The sequence below is a fragment of the Poecilia reticulata genome, chromosome 18 (assembly GCF_904066995.2).
Source record: "Poecilia reticulata chromosome 18, P_reticulata-male-v2, whole genome shotgun sequence".
In the NCBI taxonomy this organism is placed as follows: domain Eukaryota; kingdom Metazoa; phylum Chordata; class Actinopteri; order Cyprinodontiformes; family Poeciliidae; genus Poecilia; species Poecilia reticulata.
This window is the reverse complement of record NC_088847.1, coordinates 18,487,369-18,513,076: the sequence shown is the minus strand read 5'-3', so window position 1 is coordinate 18,513,076 and position 25,708 is coordinate 18,487,369. Positions and strand designations below refer to the sequence as shown.

The window sequence follows — 25,708 nt, the reverse complement described above, 5'->3', positions numbered from 1 at the left end:
GTCGTATGGGGAAAATAGGGGCAAAAAATCGTGTAGTATTAACTACTGCATTAGGTAGTGGGATGTGCCCATCTTCTCTATTTAAATCTAGTGATTACTGAAGGACAATATAGTATACAGACTTCATAATCTGCACTCTTCAGGTTGAATGAAGGTATTTATTTCCACTTTGGCTTTATGTTGTTTAGTTTTTATTCAAGTACATTTTTTGTTAATGGAGACTGAGAATCCATTTTATTTTTGTTTTTGGTTGTTTTATTTAGTTTATCAGTTCCAGTGTTATGTGTTCTTTTGAAAATAAAGTGCATCTATGGCAGGAAATAGCATGCATTATTATGTTATTTCCATAAAATCAGTGTCTAACGGTCTTGAAACAATATTATCATTTATCGCAATAATGTTTTGGACAATTTATTGCTCAGCAGAATTTATTATCGTGACAGGCCTATCAATAAGCCTTCACAGTTCAAGTAAAAGACAGTGAAAGGTGAAAATAAGAGCTCAAGGCTCTTACTGCTGAAATGAAGTCAGCACATCAGATACTCAGCCTCCCAGATTGGTGAAAAGCCTCCATTTTACCTTCAGTGTAGCAGGTGAGAAGCAGAGAAGGGTCCACTCAGGCTATACACTTGAATCAACATAACTAAAAATCCAGCAGGCCCTTTTACACTCAAGGAGGCGCCTGCAGAACATGTTAATTATAAAAACGCCTGAACGGTACAAATGGAGCAATAAGAAACTGTTCCAGGGTTTCACTCAGACCGCAACGTGAACGCACTCCGGCGCTGGACCTGCTTCTCAATCAGAGCAAAGTGGCTGGTAAGTGACTTATTTTCCACTTCTGGACTATTGATGTGTTAAAAAGGAGTAGTAGTATCAATCAGACTACCTCTAAAACCTGACTTCTAGGTCTGTTATGGCAGCTTTGATTTTAAGTTTGAATAATCTGACCTCTTTTTCTGAGAAAATCTCCTTGGGTTTCTCTAATGATGCCCTAATGGATGTTTGGAGGAGGTAAAGCAGCCCTGCCTCCTCTCCAGTGTTTAGGTAATTCCAGCTGCTCCTCGTTACCTTCAGCTCCTCTAATTCTGGATTCTCTTATCGCCTCCTCGCTGCTGGGACCCTCTGGGGGCCGCAGCCAGCCAGTCGCTGATCCCACTTCTTTAAAATTCATTGCCACTTTGTCAATCTGCCTTTGAGCCCTTCTTTCTGAGCGACTCATCTCCTCGTAGATGTCAAGAATCCCATCTTTAAGTTTTAGAAATGCGCCTCGCAAAGATTCCTCCAACCAGCATCGGTCCTGCGCTGCCTCTGCACAAGATTGCAAATCTATAAAGCAACAAGATTCATTTATAATTAAGGTTTCTAGTTTGACTCATAAGTACAGGGCTTCCTGTAGAAAACTGAACTGATTACATGCTAGCAACAATGCTAATGTTGCTAACGCTAACATCTCTGTGGCGCTATGAAATAAAATAAAAATTTTAATGCATATTTCCTTAATTATTGATATTGAAAATATCAGAAATACTGAAAGAATTATCTTAATGAATACATTTAATTTACATATTCATCTCCACTTTTGTCTGGTGTATTTCATGCAACTTATCAGGGTTTCCCCCAGAAAACTTGCTAAGCTCGGTGGTTGGGCACTAGGGCAGTCATTCGTCTTTTTGAGTTAAAAATTGTTTAAAGTTGAAAGGAAATTTGAAAATATCACTTGACAATTGTGTGTTATTAAAAGATTGGAAGATTAATACCTGGCCGCCAACTATAACGTCTTAAAAATGCAAACATTTTAAAAAGACTTAAAAAAAAAAAAAAAGAAAGCAAAGCTAAAGCCTGGTACAAGTAAAGCCTGGTGGCCTGCCAGGCTTATAATACACTGAGGGAAATCCTGACTATATTTTCTTTATTTATTGATTTAACTAATTTATTTATGAATACCTGCACTAAAACTAAATTAAGGGCTAAAATAACTGAAGTAAAAAAAAAAAAAGATTTTCATTGTTTTTATTAGTTTGAGGAAGCAGCTACTCAAGATATTTTCATAACAAAAATATTTAAAATGTCTGAAATATCTTAAGCATTTAAGTGACTGCAGTCAAAGTCTAAGAAAAACAAAAATAAAAAATATAAAATTTTCAACAGGATTCTAACAGCTTATAAAACTGCACACAGTACCTGTACCTACTCACATTTTGAATTTATTCATGCTCTTGTGAGATTATCCCAACAATCCTGGCGATTAGGGGGATTTTTAGACACCATTAATTGGAATTTATCAAAAAGACACTACAAAATAATGGATATAAAATGTATAAACAGCATTATTAATGCAGCTAAAAAGCCGTCTCAACCACACAGAGTGCATACAGTACGACTTCCACAGCTTCCAGGAAAACTGACACCAACTTCAGAGCGATCGCAGGCGCTCAAAACGCTCTGGTGACAGCAAAGTCGAGAAAACTGGGGCAGATTTTGGGTGAACTGTGGAGGATCAGGCAAAGAGGAGACGAGTGCAGAGAACTTTAACATACTTTCCAATGTGATGCCATGGATACATTATTACATTACATTTCTGATGTGCGGAGCATCGAGCTGAAGTTGACTGCCAGAATGAGGTCAGCTTCATCTCTGATAGCAGACTGGGATGGAATTATAAGTTTGGATTGAGAAGATTTTTACTCTTCTCTACAGAAACTTAACTACAATGTGTTCAACTCCCAATCCAGTTAATCTACTGATGAAATCCTCTGACAAGAAGTCACTAGAGTAGAGAAATTAAAGCACATTTAAAATAACTGGAGCTTGGCATAACAGTAAAACCAAGTTTAATTAGAAAATAAAGGGTTAAATTGGTCTTGAACTGTGTCTTAAAGGTTTTATACCTTATTTTCTATTCAACAAAGTCAAGTTTTTGTTTATTCTTACCCCTTAAATTAACAAGTTTCCTAGAGCAGAGACTACAAAAAAGCAACGTGTCTTCAGTTTAGGCAGAGTTATAATAAGGATTCAACTTACAGTGAAAAGGCATTCACCAGATTTCTTCAGCTTTTGCTTTTTTTTGGTCACATTTAATTGTTTTGGATCATCAAACTAATACCCAATATCAGTCATAGATATATAATGGTTTAATTTATAAGGAAAGAAAGCTTTATGCAAATTTGTATAATTGAAATTATATTAAATTATGTGAATAATTGCTGTTAAACTGTTAATTAACTGAGATATTATTTGTTGTTATTTCATTAGCGACACCGAGGTCTGAAGACTGTGACCTTTATATTCAAGAAATCATTTAAATACAAGCTGTCAGAGGCTAAACAATCTCATAAAGCAACTCACCATTAACCAATCTAAACAAACTCAATGTCTTATGAGAAACAAAGTTGTTCTCATCAATCACGATGGAAACTTAAATCCATTGAGACGCCAACGAACAGCAGCAAGAGAACATATGAAAAAGACCAAAACTACTCCAAGGATGAAACAATGAATCATCCAGGAGGTCACAAAAGAAACAAGAACAACATCTACAGACCTCACTTCCCTCAGTTAAGATCAGTATTTTTCATTTCACAGTAAGAAAGAAAGGCCGTGCAAAAGTAGCAGCAATGGCTACATTTGCACTGACCACATAAATGCGCAACTTGAAATTTTAAAAAATTTGCTTAATGGAAACATGGTCATATTGAAAAAAAGCTCTTTGTTTTTCAAGAAAATGTTTTTCTGAGGTGGGATTATTTCACAAAAATGCAATGTGAACACTTCTTTTGTATCATGTGAGTCACATGATCAACAACCGGATGTTGCCGCTGGCACAAACCACAAAGAAGAAGACAGGAAGTGGTAGGAGAACGATAGGGCGACATGTTTTTAATGACTTATTATGTGAGCAAACTTATGCAAGTGAGATTCTAATTGTATTTCTTAGTTAATGGAAACACAAAAGCAAAACTGTGTTTTGGGAATTTTTCTGGAATGTGTGCAAATAGAATAAAAATTGCTTTATAATCATACAAAGGGCAATTTCCACAATCAAAACAAGAAAGTTCACACAAAGAATATAAAATACCTATCAAGCTAGATTTGATCAGAATATTCAAATTAATTACATCCAGGCCAATGTGCTTATTGCTCTTCATCACTGATGTCATCCTAGCTACAGAGTTATTCTGCACCTGTTGTCAGAGCGTCCAACAATAGAGCTGGCCTTCAAAAGCTAACCGCTTCCTCTCAGTTGTAGATAAGTTGCTGCTCCAACATATAATATTATTTCTTCCTATAGCACAGAGGCTTCCAGTTGTCCTTGGAGAATATTTATAAGCCTTACACTGAAGTCTGGATCTCTGAGCGGTCAATGCCGGGAGCAAAGGAAGGCCAGATGTGTAAAGTGTGCATGGGTAAAAATCCTGCTTTGAAAATTAGAGCTATATGTTGGGAAATGTAAAATATGGTACTGAATAGGTGGTTTAAAGGCATAGAAGCTTTCTCTAAAAAAAATCAACAGAGATTCTTCTGTGATTCAGATAAGGTTCTTTGGTTGGAATAAAACCCTTCGCTGTTCATCCCAGGTTGTGTCTGCAGATTTGAAGCTTCCTGAAATCAGTAGTTTGAAGGCAACCTAAACATTAGGCCTCCTAATATGGCCTCCTTTGAATTATTCTGGCTGCCTTAGCACTGCCTGTAACACACCACTCAGTTCATAATTCAATATTCAAAAGATCTTCCTCTGAATCAAACCATTTCGAAACCCAACGCTGATCTCAATGGAGGCTGAATTTGGTCCAAATCAGATGGTTTTGTATTTTTTTCCACAACTCTACTTCAATACGTTTAATCATGTTTGAAAAATCTGTCAATAATATGGGAGCACCACGCTCTAAACCTCGCAGTATTCAAATAGAGAAGTAAAAACTGGTTTCAACCCGACGCCTCTCTCCATTATCGGTTTGTCTCGTTTGTCGCAGCACATCTGTGTCAGTCAGAGCGCCCATCTGTCTGCATGCCTTCCTGATTGTGTGCAGAGAGAAGCCCGTCCAGACTTCCCTTCCTTGTTGTTCAGGGTCTGCTCGCCTCTTTCATGTCCTACCTGGGTACAATAATGAGGTTCACATGGGAACACAGAAAAGAAGCTAGAAAATATCTCCGCTCTCATTTGAGGCAGCCCTCACGGGTTCGATGTGATTGTGTGTGCAAGCTGCAATAACGTCCAAGTTTGTCTCATTTGAATAAAAAGATGAGAGAGTCTACAAAGCGTGTGCACACTCCTCTGAAAGAGGACGGGAACATTTAGGGGGTGCATGCATGCGTGGCCTCAGATAGAGCACGAGCAGAGATATAATGAGGAGGGCTTGCAGACTCTGAGACACAAGAATGAGTGTTTAAAATAGGTGGGAGGGAGTCTGCAAGGTGCACGCACTCCTGCAGGAGAGTACAAAAGAAACGGAGAAAACCAAAAGGAAAAAAGGAAAGGAGAGACAGAGATGTTTTCTTGTGTGTGTGGAATTTGGGACCAAACAACACAAGGAGAAGAAGCAGAGTGGGAGGAGGTGAAGAAGGAGATCACATGCACACAATGTGTCCAGAAAACAGGAGTGAGAGATAGAGGGGATGAAAGACGGGAGGTGGGGAGCTAACACCAACCGCAGAGCGCGCGCAGAGAGAGAGAGAGAGAGAGAGAGGCGACGGAGCTAACGTGGGAAAGAAAAGGGAGAGGCAAGGGAGGCGAGAAAGACGGAAGTAAAACGAGTGAAAGAGAGAAGGGATGTGGAGCTGCTGCGAGCGAGACACAACCATAACACATTATGGCTAATATTAGAAAGGGAGACGAGGTCTGCTGGAGGAGAGAGAGTGGAGAACCACAAATAAGTCTGAGGATCGGAAGACACACACACACGCACACGCACACACACACGCAAACACACACAAACACACACACAAACACCCATTTAAAGAGATAAATGCCTTTTAGATCAGGAGGTTATTCTGAGCTGCACCCAAGCATGACTCGTTATCTCACTTCACATTTGTTTTGTATTCCTCTTTTTTTAACTCCTTCATTCCTCCACTTCACCCTTCTCTCTGCTGGCTCTCAGACTGTGTGTGAAGCTTAAACTACTACAACTCTTCATCCAACCTCCCTCCTCCTTCACCTTCTTCATCCTCTGCTTGGTGTGCCATTTCTGCTGTGAAGTAAAGTATTAATGCCGCTTTAACTTTTTCACATTTTGTCACACAATAAGCACTAATTTGATAATTTTAATGATATTTAATGTGATGGATCAGCAGGAATAAGATGCTAAATTGTGAAGCAGAAGGAAAATGATCCGTGGTTTGTGACACTTTTTTAGAAATGAAAAACTGAACAATGTTAGAGTTGCCCTTTTTTATGTTAGCTTTGATTTGTTCATAAGGTTTTTTTATTGAGTTGTTGGATATTTGGACAGTTATTCTGGTTGCTGTGCAGTTGGAAGGTTTTTTCCTCTCACTTTTCTTTCATTTGTTATGATGTGTAATCGGAGCTACAAGGTGTTACTTTCACAACTGTGAGCAGCTGATTAGCAACTCAAAAGGTCAAACAAGACCTGAACTACGACTAAATGTCAGAGGAGTTGAAAAGTACGTTAGACTTCCTGGATGAAGAGCAGAGAGAGGAGGAGGAGGAAGTTCAAATCATCTCTTCCATCAGTCACAGTGAGCAGGGATCAAATCTCCAACGTCTCTCTGCCCGGATTTCTAACCAGAGACCTGAAGAGGAGCAGCAAAAGCAAATGAGGTGGATTAGCAGAGCTTGCCAACAACTGGTGGTCTACCTAGATATTGAGCTGTTAGCATGGCAATGTTTGGTCAGAGGCATCTTCAGATTTATTGCAAGACTGACTGCTACTGGATATCCTTCCTGCCCACAGCATCACCGTCCATAATGTCTCTTTAAAGACATTTGGATGACATTAATTTCCTTTTGCGGTAAAATAATTAGTTCTGATTTTAAATGAACTGTGGTGTGCATTTAATGCCATAGCTCTGGTTATTCCCACTGTTTCATTAACTCCGCCCGTCTTTCCTGTTTTCTGCTGAAGAAAAGCGTCTTTACAGCATCAACACTGTTTGGCATATCGACCAAGAACAGATCGACGGTGGCCTCGTCTCACTGCAGCACCTTCTGCCACATGCTTGTGGCTTTCTTTGGACGGAGGGTTTCTCTTTTTTAATTAAGTGACTTCTTAAGACAGTCAGCTGCTCTGGATTTTATGAGGCATAAAATGAAAGGAGGTGAAGAATCATTGAAAAAATGTATAATTTTAAATACGAATTGAGATTAAATTGTTCTCTCAGATCCTTTTGTGTTTTTAAGCATTCATAATTAACAGATTAATAGATTTCATATACTGATGTATCCCGTTTTGGGTCTGGCTTGTACAACATGATTTGATTAAACGAAGTTGACCTCGAGTATTATAAGCCTCTTTGTGTTGGTCGATTGCAGATAATTCCAACAAAAGCACAGAATCTGTGGCGGTAATGTGACAAGGTGTGAAAAAGGTTAAGGCATGATTTGTGAAACCGGCCTGCATGTATGAGGGAAATGTTTTCCCACATAGATTTGTGTCAGTTTCTTCAAAATAAAACGTTCCCCTCTGGAGACTGGAAGCTCTCTGTAAACTCTAAATATTCTCCCCTCTGTCACATTTAATGCTATTAATTTCCTTTTTTTTTTATAAATATCCTCCTACTTTCTGTCAAGATTGACACTGTAAATGTCAGAAACAGTAATCCTTGTGACAATTTATTGAAATTACACTATTCTCAGCTGATGCAGGAGCTGAGTTCAGTTCATTGAGTGTTACGGCTCAGGGTCTGTGAAACGGGGCTTAATTTCACCAATTACAACAGAGCTCCACTCAAATAAACTTCTCCAAATGGGCTCTAATCCGCTTTGTCTTTCTGGTATTTGAGAAATCAAAAAAGCTGTACCCTCGACATGTAGATCCACTGGTTCCTTTGTTTTCAACCGAGCAGAGGAGGTTTTCTGACTAGCTGTGGAGCTGTGGCGCCACCAAGTGGTCAGGAGGGTCCAAACCGGCTGCAGCTTCAATTCATTTCATGATTTTCTGGAGGGGGGGTGCCGACCTGGTTCCAACCATGTTGCTGTGAGAATCAGACCAGTGAGGAAAAAAAAGAAGTATAACATGATATTTTAACTCAGTGGTCCCCAAAGCCAGTCCTGGAGGGCCGGCATCCTGCATGTTTTAGTTCTCTCCCTAGTGGTTGCAACAACCTCCTCAGCAAGTCAATGTTCTCCTTAGGCCTCTAATGAGCCATCATTTGATGCAGGTGTGCTAAACCGGGGAGAGAACTAAAACATGCAGGATGCCGGCCCTCGAGGACCCACTTTGGGGACCACTGTGCTACACAAATAAACTTTATTGATTGTCTGAAATGGAGCCAGCAAGAGGAAAATCTGACATCTGGGAATACTTCGAGATTCACAATAAAATTCTTCTTAGATAATAATTAACCCTCCACCTCCCAATTTCTCACCTTCTGCAAAGTTCCACTATTATTTGTAGTCTGATTAGCAAAGATATATCAGTCTTGCACAGCAGAAACAGATTTAATCCTGTTGCAGGACTAAAATTCAACATGTAGCCAAATATAAGGGATCAGAGCCAATTAGAAATCCAAGAAAAAGTGAACGCCCCAACATGCACTGCACTCCCAAGTCACAAAACAACAAATGTCTTTATTGTCAAATCCGTCATAATGACGTAAAAGAAAACCCAACGCAACCACTGACGTTCAACATATACTAGGATTAGATTGGATACAAATAATTTTAACAATTAAAACATGATAATTAAATATGGTTTCATTGATTCTCCTGTTACTAAATATGAGTTTGATGAAAACTTTGTGATAATATTGTATTTAGTAGTTTTTGGAAGTGTGATCCAACTGAGTGACACGGCTGTTACAGTTTCACCAGCAGATGTCACTAGTGAGCAATGAGTGAAGCATCGAGTAATGAACCTTTTTACAAAGCAAAGGCTTGGAAAGCTTCACTGCTTCATGAGGCTTCATTTGCCCATCACTACTCAAGACAGGCTCTGCTAGATGCAGGGGGGAGGTGCTGAGCCACAGAGGGTGATTGACAGCGCTGTGGCAGTTTCAACAAACATGTTAAAAAATATTCTTTATAAAAGTTATGTACCGCAAACCCCTACACTTAAAGGCAACCGTTGGCCGCGCCGCTCAGTGTCTTCTTCTTCTTGTTGCTTTTAATTGGCAAAAATCTTTTAGTAGCATTACCGCCACCTACCGGTTTGGAGTGGGGTTCGTGATGCTCTATTCATACATAAAAGAAATAATAAATTCTATGAAACAACTTAGTTTTCTTTAAAAATTTAATAATTACTTACTACCCAAATTCTTCCTCACAGTATCTAATAAATTAACCTTTTCCTATTTTTTTTCCAAACTCTCTCCTCATATATCTTCTCTCTTTTTCATATTTATGACATTCTAATATAACATGTTCTATTGTTTCATATTTTCCACAGTATTCACATTTACCAGTACCATGCTTTCCAAACCTCAACCCTACAATCACTCGCCCCTTCTTTCTATTTCTTCTTTCTCTTGCTATTAGCTGTAGTTTTTTGTTTAACAATGCTCTTTCCCTCAGATGTATTGAGGGGACAGAGCATTGTTTATTAGTTTTAACTATAAAACTAATAGGATTTTTGGCTCCACCCACATTTTCTAAAGTTTGTCTGGAGGCGAAGTTATACTTAGTTGCACTTCAAATCAAAACGCTCGCTCCCTCTTTGTAAAAAGGAAGATTTTAAACCTATAAGGTACTGAATGGTGCTACGTCTGAGTACATCCTAGTTAAAACCATTTAAACCATTAAAAACCCATCGGGTCATGCAACAAAAGCAGAAACAAAGCAAGGCCAACCTGCTAGCTTATCCTCTGAACTCCCTGAAAACCTGAAAAGCGCAGAAACCTTTTGCTTGATTAAGCATTTCCTATTACTTTGTTTCACATCTCACTTCACTGCTCTTACCTGTAGTGCCTGAACGAGTGGTGCTATACAAATAGACTTGACTTGCCGTTTACCAGCGTTACCTCTCAGTCAAGAAGAAGATGGGCAAACACCTGCAGCTGTTGTCAAGAACTCGGCAGAGCGCAGACAACAAAGGCAGATCTGTAAAGCAACATCCAGCATCAAAGAGTCTGTCAACACCAGCAGCTGAGAGGCTGCAAAGAAGCAAACAGACCCAGATATCAGAGCTGGAGAACAGGGACGGCGCTACAAAAAGCTGTGTACGCTGGTGTCACTTCCAGCTCTGTTATAACCAATCAAGAAGACTGTCGTAAAGTCTTTCAGCTCCACTTACCGACATTAGAAACTGCAGCAGCAGCTCATGCTTAGTTATTATTTATGTGTCTTGTTCGATCATTCCTGGAAGAAAATACTAGTTTTTTTCAGATATTGTGAGCAGTACAAATGTTTTATGCAATACCAGCGTGTATTCTCTGTTTGAAATTTCACCTGCATGAGAAATGTAGTCTCCAGCAGCTGCATGCATCTGTATGAAAGAAGATTTTACAGGAGATAATATAAAAATAAGCACTTTAAAAGTGGTTAACCCTAATTCTTTCAGTCCCATCCCTCTGGACTCGTTCGTTTTGTGCTCCATCTGGGCCGCTCGGGCACATAAAAGATTATTCTCCCCAAACTGCCATAAAAAACAAGATGCATGAATACATCGTTTTATGAGTGCAGTTAGAGTCAGTCCCCACTGTGAATATAAAAATCACTTCTGACTTTTATAAAGCTGTATTTTAAAGTAAATTTTATGTTATTTTACCTGACAAAAGACAGACAAAAAAAGTGGCAGCAAAAGGAACAAATGTATTTTTCTGATACTTTTTAAAAAGTTTTTAGATTTATATGGGAAGCGTTGTCACTTTTTATTTGTTTTTATTTTTGGACAATTGCTACGATGTGTAACCGTGGCAACCATGTTTCTGTTTCATTTACAACTGGGAGCAGCTGATTAGCATCTCAAAGGTTCAAATGACAGATAGGTTCACTGCAACACTGACTGCTACTGGACATCCTGACTGAAGATACTTGATGTGCTTTATGACATTTAAATGTCCTCTGGGATAAATAATGTACTTTTGAATAGAAACTTCAATGTTTTTAATACATTTTTTTGTGACAAAAAAAAGTGAAATGCATATAAAGAAATGCTACAACTAATGCTGCTAGACACCAAGTGGTTAATTACTAATCACCCAGAAGAACAGGCTAGTAAAATAAATCATTGGTTTCAAACCATAAAAAATGTCAGAATTACCCCTTTATGCTGCAGCTTTAGAACTGATAACGCAAAGTATAATTAACCTTTCAGACGATCAGGTGCCCAGGTAATCAATTTAATGAGCCAACAGAGATTGACCAAGTGGCTTCCTTACTCATTAATAATCCCTTTTCAAGCCTAGATTGGTTTGAATCTGGTTTCTCTGATCAGTACTGTGGCCCACTGAAGCAAAAAACACAAATATGAACCAGAAAAAAAAGAAAATAAAAACATTTAAGCTGATAGAAAAGGTCCAGATAAGATTTGTTTTGTGTTTGTAGCCACTGAGGTCCACTGAGATTTCAGTTCCTGTCTCTGTGCTGCTCTCTGGAGTCCGTGTGTGAAGATTAAAGTACGTTTCTACAGATGGAAGAGATGAATGCAATCCCAAGAGGAAGGTTTAACAAAGACCTTCTGCATGATGCAACACCTGATGTAAATTTCAACATACGATGAGGATGGGGCCGCTTACCTCTGAACCATGAAAAGATTCAAAGACAAAGGACAGAACAGACAGACAGACAGACCGTTCTGCTGTTTTCTGGCCTCTTCAGTGTAATGTGTTGTTTTTAGGTTGAGTGTGTTTTTGTTGCGCAACGAGGTTCAAGTACTTAAACCTCGTTGCACAGTATTTGGTTTTGCAAAGTGAATGTTGTGGTTTTGTTTTGTTGGTTTTCAAAAATGTTCTTTGTCTGTGTTTCATTTGTTGTCCTACAGAAACGTTTCCAATGGAGGTTACAGCTGCAGTATAGGGTGTATAAAACAGAACCAAACAGAAAATAATGCATTTTTAATCCAGTACTGATCATTTTTCTCCATAATTCGCCGGTCAGACTATATAAAATATCTTAGATGGTCTTGATAAGTAATTCTTGGGACTTTGAGTGTTTTCATTCCAGTCCTCACACCCTGTGTTAAAAGCGTGTTGTGAAGTGCAATCCTTAAAACACATGGGTCAAACTCACCACAGCTTTTTATGTGGCCCTCTAGCTTCTAGACTAAACACTAATATAATGCATATATATAATATATATATGATATAATATAATACACTAACACTAGTGTGTTTAAATATTATGTTGTCAATCAAATCAATGCAGTTTTTATCTGTTTACTGCCAAATCATAGCAATCAATCCCTCCAGTTTCTTGTGAATTACCATGGAAATTCACGCAAAGTCACAAAATTATCACTATTTGGGAGTTTATAGCAGATTTTTCTCAAAAATTGTCAAAACTTGTACTAAACAGCTGCCTCAGCCTCAACTGATGTCAAATTATAATCCATGATCTATACACTGAGTAATAAAAAGTTGCATTTACTATCATAAATAAGCACAGATATTGCTTATTTAATACTTATTTTATACTTTGATTTTAATTCATTTAAAATATCCGTAAAATACGGTAATCAGAAAGTAGATTAGTTTTATTTCTGCTGCTTTGACAAAGGAAAGCAATGTTGGAGGGTTACTTTCTAATAGCACCATGGTTTGTCTATGACTCAAAAGACAAGGAAATGTTTTTTTCTTTTTAAACAAACATCTAAAAATGTATTTTCTTTTAGTTTTTTTTTTTGGCTAAATATCTTAAAAGCTTCAAAATTCCTTTTTGAAAAATCTAACACCTTCAGCCTCTAACACAGTAATATTCTTTTTAAGAGACCCTCGACTAACTCTACTGATAATCTCATTTTCAAATATATGTTGTTTATTAGTTTTTAACCCAGAGGACATTTCGCTAGACGGCATATAAACAAGACAGGCTGTTATTGCCCTCACACATCACTGTGTACAACAACAACAACAACGCTGTGACGTGATTATTAAAGAGGGGGAAGAACACAAAATGCATCGGGATGATGTTCAAGTCATCCAGCAGCTTTAAATATTTGCAGAGAAAATAAAGCAATACATAAAATGCTCGCAGTTGAAACAGAGAGGAAGGATAATTTTATTCTCCAACTATAATGTGTTTAAACTGACTGACATTAAACATATTTATCATTTACTGTCATGAAATCTGTTTAATTTCTTCTGTCTGTTTTGCATTAAAGCACTAAATGGCACCAGCAGCTTTAGTTTGACAGGTTTATTGCCTGTATTTTCTGTAAACAACTCATTTGTTTGCATGAAATGTGTTACATGGCTGTCAGAAAGAGATTAAAGTCATGCTTGTTGTGATTTGCTGTACCTAGCTATTTGAGTTTAGTCAAATGGACATTTATACATATTCTACCAACTGAGTAACTTCACTGAATGAACAAGCTTGGATGAAAAAATCTACATACCTGCAGTTTTTTAATGAAATTTTCACAAGTTTTACATTTAAATAAATTGATCTGGAAAAATATTTCACTTGCTGTTTTGCAATTATGTTAATTACCACAATTTCCACATAACTATATTTTTGTCCGTCTTGAAGATGTAATTTTAAATATTAAATTGATGTTATGATTAGCTAGTCAGTACTATGAGGCCTTTTTTCCTCTTACTTGAGTAGAGCTACTTGTAACTTTTGTTAGAGTGAAAGTATGTTGAAGTAGTGACACTTTTACTTGAGTACAAGTTCTGGGAACTCTTCCCACCTCTGCTGCAGAGGACAGACCTCCTCACAGCGTCTCTCAGGGGGAGTCCAGCCAACCTGCACGATCTCGTTTGGTTGTCATGACCAGAGGTGAGAGTCAGAATGTGGACAGACCAATAAATCAAGCTTTTCTTTTTTCCTCAGCCTTTTCCTCACCTCAACAAACTTCAGGAGCCTTGCTGCACATCAGACTCAATCTGTCCCACCGCCACTGGTAAACAAGACACCAAAGAGAGTCCAAGTCCCTGGCCTGAGGCAAACACTGACCCCTGACCTTATAAGGCCAGTCCACCGTTGTGGAGGAGTAAGACGTCAAATTGAGAGCCGACTCTCATCCCGGCTGCAAATCTCTCCAGTGTACGCTGAAGGGTCATGGCCTGGAAATGTCAAGCAGAAACAAATCAGCCAGCAGAAACAAAGATGTGACCCTGAGGTTCCCAAACCAGAGACCCTCCTCTCAATGGCTGCAGGATCAGATGTTGTCAATGAACGGCTCAAACAGGATCAGTAACGAGGGGCAGAGCCCAACCAGCACTGGAAACAAGCTGGACTAGGAGCAGAAAATGAAGACTCAGCTGCTGCTGACAGGACAGCTCTATAAATTATATCGGTATCGTTATACTTTGCTGCCAGTCAGACATATCTGGTAGTCATTTAAGATCGCTCTGATCTACAAAATTTTGAGGTTTCTTTTCAAAGATTCAGCTAAAGAAAGAACCACAAGGAAAACTTTTTATGAAAAAAAAAAGGAAAACTTTTAAATATTTTCAGAAAGTTTGAAACCCAAGAATGTTTAGACCAGATCTGTCCAAAGTGCAGCCTGAGGGCCATTTGGCCTTCCAGCACAGATGGTTGATGCTAAATAACATTTTTAAGACAGAAGACTTTATTGCTGTATTTACTGATGAGGATACACTATAAAGTTTTCTAGGCAGGGAAAACAAAATTCAATCAACCTAAAATAAAATTTCAAATTGGATGTCTGTCCGAAGAAAACCTAGTTTTTGTGATCAGTGATTGTCATAAAAACTGCAATCAGGGCACCCCTAATTTATTCCCAACCGCTTCCAATCCATTTATCGAACCATTATCCGTTTATTTCTCTTCTAATTTTCATAAATTATGTAAATTATAATAAAAATGAAGCCCTAACCTAATGTATAAGGCTTTTTGAGAATCAGATTCTACCCTTTTCCCATTTGTGGTTCTGATTTCCTGATCAGACCAAATGATTGGCTGTGAAAGTTGCAACAAAACGTGCTAATGGTTTCAGTTCAGACGACGTGGGTGAAAAACGAGGACCACAACCCCGACTGTCTTCCACTCTATCACTTTATTTGTGTCATATAGATCAACACAGCCAGACAATGAGTGTGTTACGCTGTGGAACATGGAGGCTCAGTCACAAAATGTAAACGGTCTTCCTCTAACGGTGCTGTCAGCCCAGTGATTGAAGCTCCCATTGCTTGTGATTATAAGTTCAGCAACATATACAAGTCCAGCCAGAAGCAGGGATATGAACTACATTGCTTTGCAAAACATTCAGTCACAACTTAAAGGAAAACAAGGTAGCACCACATAGAGTACGTATATTCCCTTGACTCACAGGTGTTACTTTCCAGAACTTTCCACTTGTTATATAAATAAACTTTACTGAATTTATGGAAAATACCATCCAAGTTATTTAAAGTAACCTTTAGGTTCTGGGTAAGTACCTCAAAAGGTTAGGGAAAGTACCAGGTTAGTTCCTGAAAGTAATTTTTATGTTTCTTTACCATACCTGTTGCATTTCACATTGACGGAAAGTATTGAGTAAGTTCTGGAAAATAAGCTTTGGTTCTGAACTCAGGTCACTTTCTAAAGGTTACATGTTACTTTCCAGAACTTTGCAGCCAACGTCTGGAATGCATCTGGGACAAGACCCTGCTATAACTTTTATATGACTCAGAAGATACTTCCTAGATCTTACCAGGTAAGTCTAAAGAGTATTTATTGAGTCCCACTAACCTCCTGGTAAGGACTGCAGCAATCTCTTTCTGGAAAGTTAAAGGAACGTCTTTGGTAAGTTCCACAAAATACCTCATAAACAAGTTAAAGGAAATTACCTGTTGTTTTCTGAATATACCTGCTGATACTTTAGGTAGGGGTCCAGGGAAGTTTTGGAAAGTACCAAGTAATCTCTTCAAAGTACCACTTAAAGTCCAAGAAGTTTAAAAAAAGAAAAGTAAATCCTGGTAAGTACCATGAAAGTATCCATTAAGTTCTGATAAAAAGTTCAGTGAAAATCTCTAAATCAGGGGAAAAAATTAAGTAATTTTATGTAGTGCTACCAAAAAAGGTAAGATCAGTAAAGAGGACAAAAACTTCACTAGCAACCCAGTCGACCGGTGGTTTTCCAGCCACTGAACACACCTGGTGTGACATCACTGACAGGTACAAGTGCAGATGTTAGACATACTTCAGTCTCAATGCTGTTTCCTTCCTGGTCCGTTTCAGCCTTGGTGTGCTCTCTAAATACATTATGTCAGTCACAATCATTAAGGCTTTGCTGCCCTCTAGTGGACAAAAAATGTCAGCTTTCAAATTAAGCCAAAGACATTACGTGTTGAAAACATTCTGGTTGGATTTACACACAAACTGCGGCCAAATACACAACATAAACAAAGACAACAAAACGGTGCGTGTTAGAAACACTGGCCATCTGATAAGTGCTCTCTGTACATATATGATTTAACTATGTGTTTTCTTTCCGTATTATAAATGTTTGAGTCTACAGCTTAGGCCAGACTATTGAAAACAACCTGTTTACATCTGTATGCACTCACACTTTTTGTTTTTTGCTTTGGCGTGTTGATGAATTTGCAAAAGAGGATACATTAACTGAAGAACCTGAGCAAAAGATGTTGGCAACCTAAAGGCAACCTCATCTGCACAACGCCATGCTTGAGGAGTGTGTGTGTGTGTGTGTGTGTGTGATTACATGTTGAGGGTTGTCATATTTCCATTCAGGTAAGAAAAAAGGCTGATATAGTTGCTATTTTACTGCAGTGATTAAGCATGCAAACAGGCATGATGGTGCGTATGTTTGTGTAAGACATCATGGGCAAAGAATCCTCTTGGCACATCTGGAGCGACACGCAAGATAATAAAACTGCGTATAAATATTCAGCAAGAAGTGCTAAACACATGTCTCAACACACAGAAATGAACAGATAAGCAGTGGACCTAAACAGTAATTTTTACAAAAAGAAATAAAACTTTACAAAGGCATTTGTGTTTTTACTTAAACAACCTCAGATATGAAGATGATGTGTGAGCAGCAATTTACAGATGGAAGTGAGTTTTCCTGCGTTGAGAGTACATTACGTTTACAGGTTTCAGCTGCGTGTGATGAACGGAGCAGTGAAAGCAACACGTTGTCCTAAACAAATGAACGCAGCAGCGGCGTTGAGTGCTTTTTATAGTGCTTCTTTCTGGTTATGATAGACACAGAAGTCCAGAGGCTGAAGTAGTGATTAATGTTGTAAAAATAACTGCCTTTAACGTCGTCACATTTTCAGTTTTGTCCAGCTCTTTAGTTGCTCAGAAAGTCTCGTCCTGGTTACTGTTAACTTTCCGTCGGTCTCCTTGAGCTCAGCTTCCTTCCTTGTCCCTACTTCAGCTTTTTTTTTTTTGTCTTTTTTTCCAATATGGCTACAGAAGATCCATGAACCAGATTCAGCGGATGGGAAAGTGTGTCAGGATGTGTCCCCTACATCTAACCAGGCCAGCGGTCTCCGCTCCACTTTCCCAGAAAGTTGCACTGAGAGAACAGTCAGTACCCTTATTTGTTTGTCCTCTTCACACAGCTTATTTATTTTTATGTTTTTTGGATGTGCTTTTTCATGAATGTGTAAAAAGTAAGCAGAGGCAGCAGGAACGGTCAGGATAAGCTTACCTAACTAATTCTTGTTGCTACGTTAGCAGGTTTACTGTGCTTTGTAGAGTAAATACAAACAAAGCACAGATGGCGGTCTGTGCAGACGGCCTGTCCTGGGTTCATTTTCCAAGAAAACAAACTCAAAGTAGGACAAAACTCTGAATCCTCCAGGATTCACGTCTGTGTTCTTGTGTTGGCGCTGGATCCCAATTGATCACTACTGTTTGATATTTTTGCAGATTGTAGCTATAATATGCTACCTTGCTAGTAAGCGTGTGTTTCCATGCATTTCTATGCCTGCAAAAGTCTTGACACATTTCACATTAAGGAAATATTAAGGATTTGTTTCTCCGTAAGCAGGAGGAGGTAGCAGCTCGGCCTAAACCTACCCAAAGCATGTTTCTACAGAGCTGTGAATGATACACAGTATAACACCGGGGGGTTATTTTATTATTCTCAGCGATTTCTTCTTCTTTTTTTTTAAAAGTCAACAACGCCAGAATAACTTCTTGACAGCTTCCCATGCAGTCCAACATGTTGGACTTAGAAAAGGGAGGGATATTTCATGCCTAAACATGTATTTAGATATATAAGCTAACAAGAGAGACGCTTCTCTGGATGTTTTCAGTTCATATTATACAGATTTATCTTTGGGAAAATGCTACAGATTATAACACAACTAATATTTAAAAAATGGGAATTTACCAAAATTAGGTTTAAGACATAAAAGTCTTTCTGTTTTTAGTTCTGCCTCACTATAACATTTCAAGTTGAAACAATAATAATAATTTAAAAAAAACTACGAGTGGGAGATATCGGGTTAAATATGAACCATTGGGAGTATTTTGCTGACACAGCTATTAAACTGCTGCACTCACATTTTTTCCTAACAATGTGGATCAGAAATTTAGCAGAAATTTTAATGTCTACCTGAATGCTGTCAGAATAAAACTCTCTTGAATAAGAAAAATGCCATTTTCATAGTCTAATTACAGTAAGATTGGCGTTCACCACAGAGGGCTTTTAAATGCCTGTGTAGAGTGCCTGTCTGCTAGGTCTCCAATGTACATTGTTCAGTGAATGCAAGGAAATATTGAAAAAATCTTGACATGATGCCAAGGTCAAGTGGAAAACTGTGCCACCTCTACTTTTGTCCTGGGTGATTATTGTGTTATGCATAACATTATACATCTTTGAAGAATTTCAGCTGCGTTCTCTGCTGTGTATATTAAGATAAGGAAATAAAAATAACTACTCAGAGCTACAACCCTGAACTGAAGATGTATGTTCTTCAAATAAACCAAACTGGAGGCAAACTAAAATGACGTTCTAGGAGGAAAGGGGTGAATGAGAAAAGGTGATAACATGGCAGAAGGGCAGAAGATGGCTGGAGCGAAGAGGGGCTGAGTTGAAGAGGCAATGGTTGCTCCTCTTTTTATGGCATTCTCTTTAATCGCCCTCCTCCAAAGCAGTAATGGATTGAGTGGTCGGGAAGATAATGGTGAAGTAAGACAGTATGACGAGACGAGGAGGAAATCAATGTAACTCGTCTTTCATTGGCACAGATTACTGTAAGAGGAGCTGGTCAGGTGCTGTTTGTAGTCATAAAAATGATTTTATCCATGATTTGGAATGGAATAATCTGGTTTATTAGCTCTAAATAATCAGAATCATGTGATTTAATAATTTGCATTGTGTTTTCTACTCCCTCTGATTTTTTTCTCTGACCTCCTTTGGCTTTTTGTGGTGTAAAATAATAAATATTGTTAGCTCATCTCGCTGTATCATAATCAATGTTTAATCGATTCTTCAGCCCCCTCAGAGATCCACTCCCAGTTCCTCTAACGCTGTTTCTTTTGTAAAAAGAATATACTTTCACTATTGTTCAGTGGCTATCTTTAGCACAGTTAGCCCCCCCACTTTACCTCCTGCATAGATATATCTGGAAACACACATTTCTAAGCCTTCTGTCATCCTCACCTCCTCTCAGTAAAGCATGCAATTTCAAGGATTTACTTGCTCTCGGTCTTATCTCGTGCCTGCACCCTGGAACAACTCTGATCTCCTGAACTTGTGGGTTTACTGATGGTTGACAGGATGCACTGCGTGAGCTCGCCGCCTCCCTCCGTTTGTCTGTTTATCCTCCCTCTTCCGGACCTCTGGTTCTACCTGCATCAGACCCGAGCATGTTTCTCTCTTTGCTCTGCCTGTCTGAACCCGCTCCTTCCTGCGTGTGCAGCGTTTTCTTTCAGCTCCTGCTCAAACCGTCCTGCTCTTGATGCGTTTTCTGTCTCACATGTCATCGCCAGCATGGCAGCTCTCCTCTCCATGGATGATGAGGACGGGGAAGAAGAAGGCGTCCTGATAGGATGGAGGTCGATCTCTCTCAGCCTCCCTATTTTCTCCTCCTCCTCCTGCACTTCCTCCTCCTCCCTGCTCTGCCTCCTCGTCTCTCTCTCTTCCCCCGTTTTCCCGTCTCCTCACCTGTTCCTCTTCCTCCTCCTCATCGCCTTCTCCTTCCAGCACCCCCCTGGTCTCCTCATTGTTCTGTCTGGAGCCTATTCCTAAGAATCCTCCACTCCCTCCGCCGCCACTGCTTCCTCCGCCTCCGCTCCCTCCTCCATCCTCCCTGCTGCCTCCCAGTCCTCCTCCGATGCTTCTTGAATGAAACAAGCTGTTCTGTCGCCCACCTCCGAGTCTCCCCAGAGAGAACCCGCTGCGACTGAGCACCAGCCTTCCTCCGATGCCTCCGCTGCCCGGCGCCGCTGCCCGGATCCCGGCGACGGTGGCGTTGAGGAGAGCGGTGGTCCCCATCGGAGCCCTCAGCCTGGAGGGCAGACTGGAACTCGATGTGGTTCTCCTGCACCTGGGGCAGCTCTGCAGGAGGTAGGCGGAGTTGAACACCACAGGCAGAGTCAGGGGTGGTGGGTGGGGGGCTTGTGTGGGGGTGACCCCTGGGGGTCCGGAGATGGGCGTGGAGGCTGTGGGGTTTGTGCTTCCACTGGAGTCCAGGTCCATCAGGAGGGCCTCGGAGTAGCTGGGCACCATCTGCTGGTTGCAGCGGATGTGCCACTCCAGCTCCGTCATGTCCACCGTGTTGACGCGGGAGATGGCCCTGTAGCTGGTCCCGTTCAGCCCGAATCCCGTCCCGATTCCATTCTCGGTCCCTCCTTCCACCGCGTCGCCTCGCCCGCCTCCACCCTGCCCTCCCACGACGACTCCGCCGCCACCGCCATCCTCCTCCTCGCCGAACAGCTTCTCCACATGGTAGTGCACGTACGCCGTGCGGTACTCTGACACGACCCGCAGCGGCCATGACAGAAGGAAAGCCGAGGCCAGCCAGAACACCCGGTGGCGAGAGAACCACGGCTGACGGGCCGGATCTGGGAAGGCCAGGATGTGCTCCCGGAAATCCACGTTTTTTAGGTGCATTCCCTCCCGGGCCTCCATGTAGTCGTCCAGCCCTTCGTTTTCCCCAAAGAACCGCGCTCGCTTAAATCACAGAGAAATAAAAAATAAAAAACTCATTCAGTTACAAATTTTGTGAGCTTTTCATCCAATATAAATCCTAAACTTCAATTGTTTTGATCACTTTCACAGTTGGAAAATCATGACAAACTGGACAGTCACACTAAAACCTTTTAAAAACATTTGCCCTGTCGCTTAATGTCCCTGTATTTTGTACAAACAGATCAAACTACTAATGGATAGTAAATCTACACAGCTCTTTACTGCAAAGTATTTTTGGTCTAGAGCAAATATCTCAGTACATTTAAAATAGGACAAAACTAACTTACAAATAACTTTTCAGCAAGATACAATAACTTTATTTTAAGTCAATAATTCCTTACTATTTGTGAAAAGGCAGTAGTTCCACTGACAGATTATTTAATTTAAGACATGGTTAGTCTGATATTTTGGTATGTGGTAGCGTGGCCGAGTGGTCTAAGGCGCTGGATTAAGGCTCCAGTCTCTTCGGGGGTGTGGGTTTGAATCCCATCGTTGCCAGAGATATTTCCAGATACAAAGGGCACTAAAAATAAAACCTAATATTATTAATATCAGCAATAGAAACTACACAAATATATTTGGGAAGATTTTTTGTTTTTTCAGTGAAAAGGAATCTACTTTTTTACATGATACATTTTTTTTTACATTAAAATGTCACACTTCATTTATTTTATTGAATTATGTGATAGACCAACACAAAATGGTACAAAATTATAAAGCCTGAAGCAAAGGATATATTTTTTATTGATACCCTTAAATAAAATCCATTGTCTGTAATTTGTTTGCTCTATAAATGTAATTCTTTAAGAAATAGCTATGATTATTACTGGATTTAGCTCTGGACTATGACAAACTTTCATGTTTTCTGCACTTTTGGGAGGCAGTCGACTTTGTTTGAGCTTTCGGTTTGCAGTTGTGCCATAACAAGGTGGCGCACAAACACACAATACACTTTTCTTAATAAAATATCTTGAAAACCATGTAACTTTTCCTTCCTGTTTACACTTATGTGCTATTTGTTGTTGATCTCGCTCATTAACACCAAATAAAACACCCACTTTGCTGCTCTAAGGCACTTTGTAAGCAGCTATGAAGAAGAGTTTAGCGCACTTTCTTCTTCTTTTTCTTACCTGAGTGAGGTAAGCAGCTTCAGCTCGAGCACTGGAGAAGCTAAAGCACAGAAATGTAACAAATTAAAACTAAATTCAAGTAAAGATCAGCTTCGCTATCAAACTAAATTCTAATTCAATCAACTACAGAGCAGATTTACTACTTTAGAAGTCTGGTGGTACCTGAAACACTTGGTGAAGCGGAGGCGAACAGCAGGGTGGCGCTCCATGTCCAGCAGCTCTTTTGACACATCTTTGACGCCGTAGCGGGCGTAGTCAAACTCTGAACTGGAGGCATGAGTGTTCACTCGTTCATGATAGACCTGAGGAAAGGTGAAAGGTTAAAAAAGGAGAGAAACAAAATGATTTCTCGTTATTTGCTTCAGAACTCGAAATGTAAAAAAAAATTAGCAGGTTTTGTTCGGTTTAACCGTTCTTGTTTCACAGTAAAACAAATGTTTTTGTTAATGTTTCACGCCTTAGACAACAATGAAGATAATTTACATCTTCAACATGAACGACTGCTGTGCTGTTTTATGGCTCTATTGCCGTGCTTCCATCAATGTTTTTTATGCACATTTTCAAGTAAAGTATTAGAAAAGTTGATGGAAACAGAAAAATTTTAAATAACTTTCTAAGTTACACAGAAAAGAATGTTTGCACACTCGTTTAAGGTGGCTTTTGTTTTTTCCGAAAGAGTTAATGAACTAAAGAAATGGGAATAGAAACATATTTTCCGAATAAGTCATGACAAAGCAAACATTTACCTTACTTGACTGATCAGCTTGTTTGCTCTGTTAGAATTACAATTGCATTTCTTTCTTTGCCTCTCTGGACATCATGTAACTTTGCTGATGCTAGTTGACTTCACAGAACAATTACAACTTATCGATTTTTTTCCCTCTTTTTTGCAACATTGTAAAAATTTGCTCAAAATTTACAGCACAATTACACGGAAACATAGTATTACCTATGGAAATGTACATACTCTTCCCTGGACAAACAGCGAACTTTTAGTAGGGCAAACAAAAAGATTAGTGATTTATGTGTACTTTTGCTGAAAACATATTTGAATTTCTGAGTCATTTTAAAAGTTTCTCCAAAATTCGCAATAATATTAAATGAAAAGATAGATAGTGACTGTGCTGGATTGGCTAATGGAGCAGCATGTTAACATCCTTCCCTGTTACAAATCCTGTGTTTCCTGAATTTGTTCAGCACAACACTTAAAGCTGCTCTGGGCACCTACTGACCTGTGCAGAAGGTGGTTGCCATGGAGACTATGGCATTACATTGACGGAGACGCTGCTAACCAAGGATTTACATAGCTTGTGAGGTAACTGCCTGCTGGTTTGGCATGAAGAGATGAGCAGATGGTGCTCTCCCTGTCTGATCTCCCGACAGCTGAAGGAAGATGCTAATTCATCGAATCATATTGACATGAGAAATGTCTATACTTATACTTGCTGTTATACATTTGACAGAAAAGCAATGAATAAAGAAAGAGCCCCCTCACCTGTGTGGTGGTGTATGCATCTCCATTGCGGTATCTGGTCACCTGTCTGGTCCTCCTCACGTAGTGGTAGCTGATGGCCTTCCACCAAATACATGGAGTGGCCTGCTGGAGTCTCTGCACCCGCTCGTACACTTCCTACCAGACCGAACCAGTTCATACAAAATGTTAGAAAAACTGGGAGAACTTCCTAAAAAAATAGACCAACGGGAACAAGATAACTATTGTTTGGGTACAATAGTCACAGCGGACAAGACAAAGTTTAATTATATCACAATGATTGTTGTTGTTTTTCTTTTTGCTACAAGCAACTAAATCCTTTTCCAGTAGGAAGTTTTTTCATTACAGAACAAAACAGCCAGGCTGAGTCAGGTCAAGTAATTTTCTACTTGATGAGGCAATAATTTTTCCAGAAATGATGGAGGAAATGTGTACATATTCTCTCCTGGAGAAACAGAATGACGCATTGATAATTTATGTGCACTTTAGCTGAACTCCTTATTTTAGTCGCAGTATTCTGGTGGGAATGTGTGATCTTTATTACCACAAAGTATTAACACAGAAGACAAAAACAGATTACATAATGCAGCACAAAACTACAGCAGTTAAAAGCCAGTCTGAAATGAGTCAAACTTTTTCTTAAAGAATCAGTAGAAATAACATGAAAGCATCCTACAATGTTGGGGGACGGCCGCTCTGAAAGATTTGTCTCCTCTGGTAGAGGAACCAAAAACAATGTAGTTGCATGTCAGATACCTGGAATTCAGCGTGAGCCAACATGGCCGTCTTAGAGAAGCAGTGCCAGCACTCCACCAGGTAAACCACGTACAGCATCGCCAGGAAGGCCAGCGGGATGTAGACGTAGCCGCTGGAGCACGGGCTCTCCAGGTGGAGGATGTCATTGTAGTAGGCGGCGGACGTGGCATCGTCGGCGCCACCAAGAGGCATGGAGGAGGAAGAGCCGAGAACGGGCACTCGGCAGAGAGCGCACCAGGCCAGCGTGGCGAAACAGCCGTACATGAGCAGCGTCAGGAGGAGGCACTTCCAGTGGGACTCTCTGCACAGGGAGGAGGCCAGGGACTGCTGGGTGGGCTTTTGCTGTGGGAGCAAACAAAAATTAGCTACACGTTTACTTATGCAACACAACATCCACCCTGATACTCAAAACTGTAATATAGGATAGACATTTATCTTGTTTATCATTTATCGTGATAAATTTCTTATGGTAAGAGATTTGACTTATCGTTGTCACAATAAATTTCAATTAACGATTGTTTAAAATCCCCAAAACTGTTCACATTGTCAGGATTGGTAGTTTTATTATTTTCTACACCGTTTGTTCAATGAAATGCTTAGCTTAGTGACACAAATCACACTTCTTTATGCGACTGGTATCCTATAAAAGGATGTTACAAATGGTAATGTTTTTCAAGTGTGTTTGTGGGGCTATAATTGCTGGGACACAGTTATCTAAAAAAGATCTTGTTGTCACTTTTATCAAAATCACAAAAGTACCGGTAAATATTGCGGTAAAATAAGTCCATATCGCCCACCCCTAGTGCAATAAGTAAAGCAACATGCATAGGTGTTAATATTTTATCATGAGAAGATTTATTTTTTGTCCAGGAAGGAATAAAGATGTGCTTCAGGCTGACGTCTGGTAAAGTATTAATAACCTTCCTGTTTGGTAA

General features: G+C 39.7%; 1 protein-coding gene and 1 non-coding gene across 2 annotated transcripts in view; one reads left to right on the top strand and one right to left on the bottom strand.

Annotated features, from left to right (window-relative positions):
* Window positions 1-15,280: 15,280 nt before the first annotated feature.
* The window catches only part of LOC103480727 (transmembrane protein 151B), a 31,955-nt gene continuing 21,527 nt past the window's right edge, over window positions 15,281-25,708 (bottom strand). The window contains exons 2-6 of the mRNA XM_008435889.3: window positions 24,774-25,115; window positions 24,021-24,155; window positions 22,688-22,827; window positions 22,526-22,565; window positions 15,281-21,377 (exon numbers count right to left, since the gene is read on the bottom strand). Of these exons, the coding sequence (XP_008434111.1) occupies window positions 20,178-21,377; window positions 22,526-22,565; window positions 22,688-22,827; window positions 24,021-24,155; window positions 24,774-25,115 (1,857 nt within the window). The 3' untranslated portion in view covers window positions 15,281-20,177. The remainder of the gene's footprint in view (window positions 21,378-22,525; window positions 22,566-22,687; window positions 22,828-24,020; window positions 24,156-24,773; window positions 25,116-25,708) is intronic.
* Window positions 21,812-21,893, top strand: trnal-aag (transfer RNA leucine (anticodon AAG)). The gene has a single exon. It is a non-coding gene; the product is annotated as a tRNA-Leu (tRNA).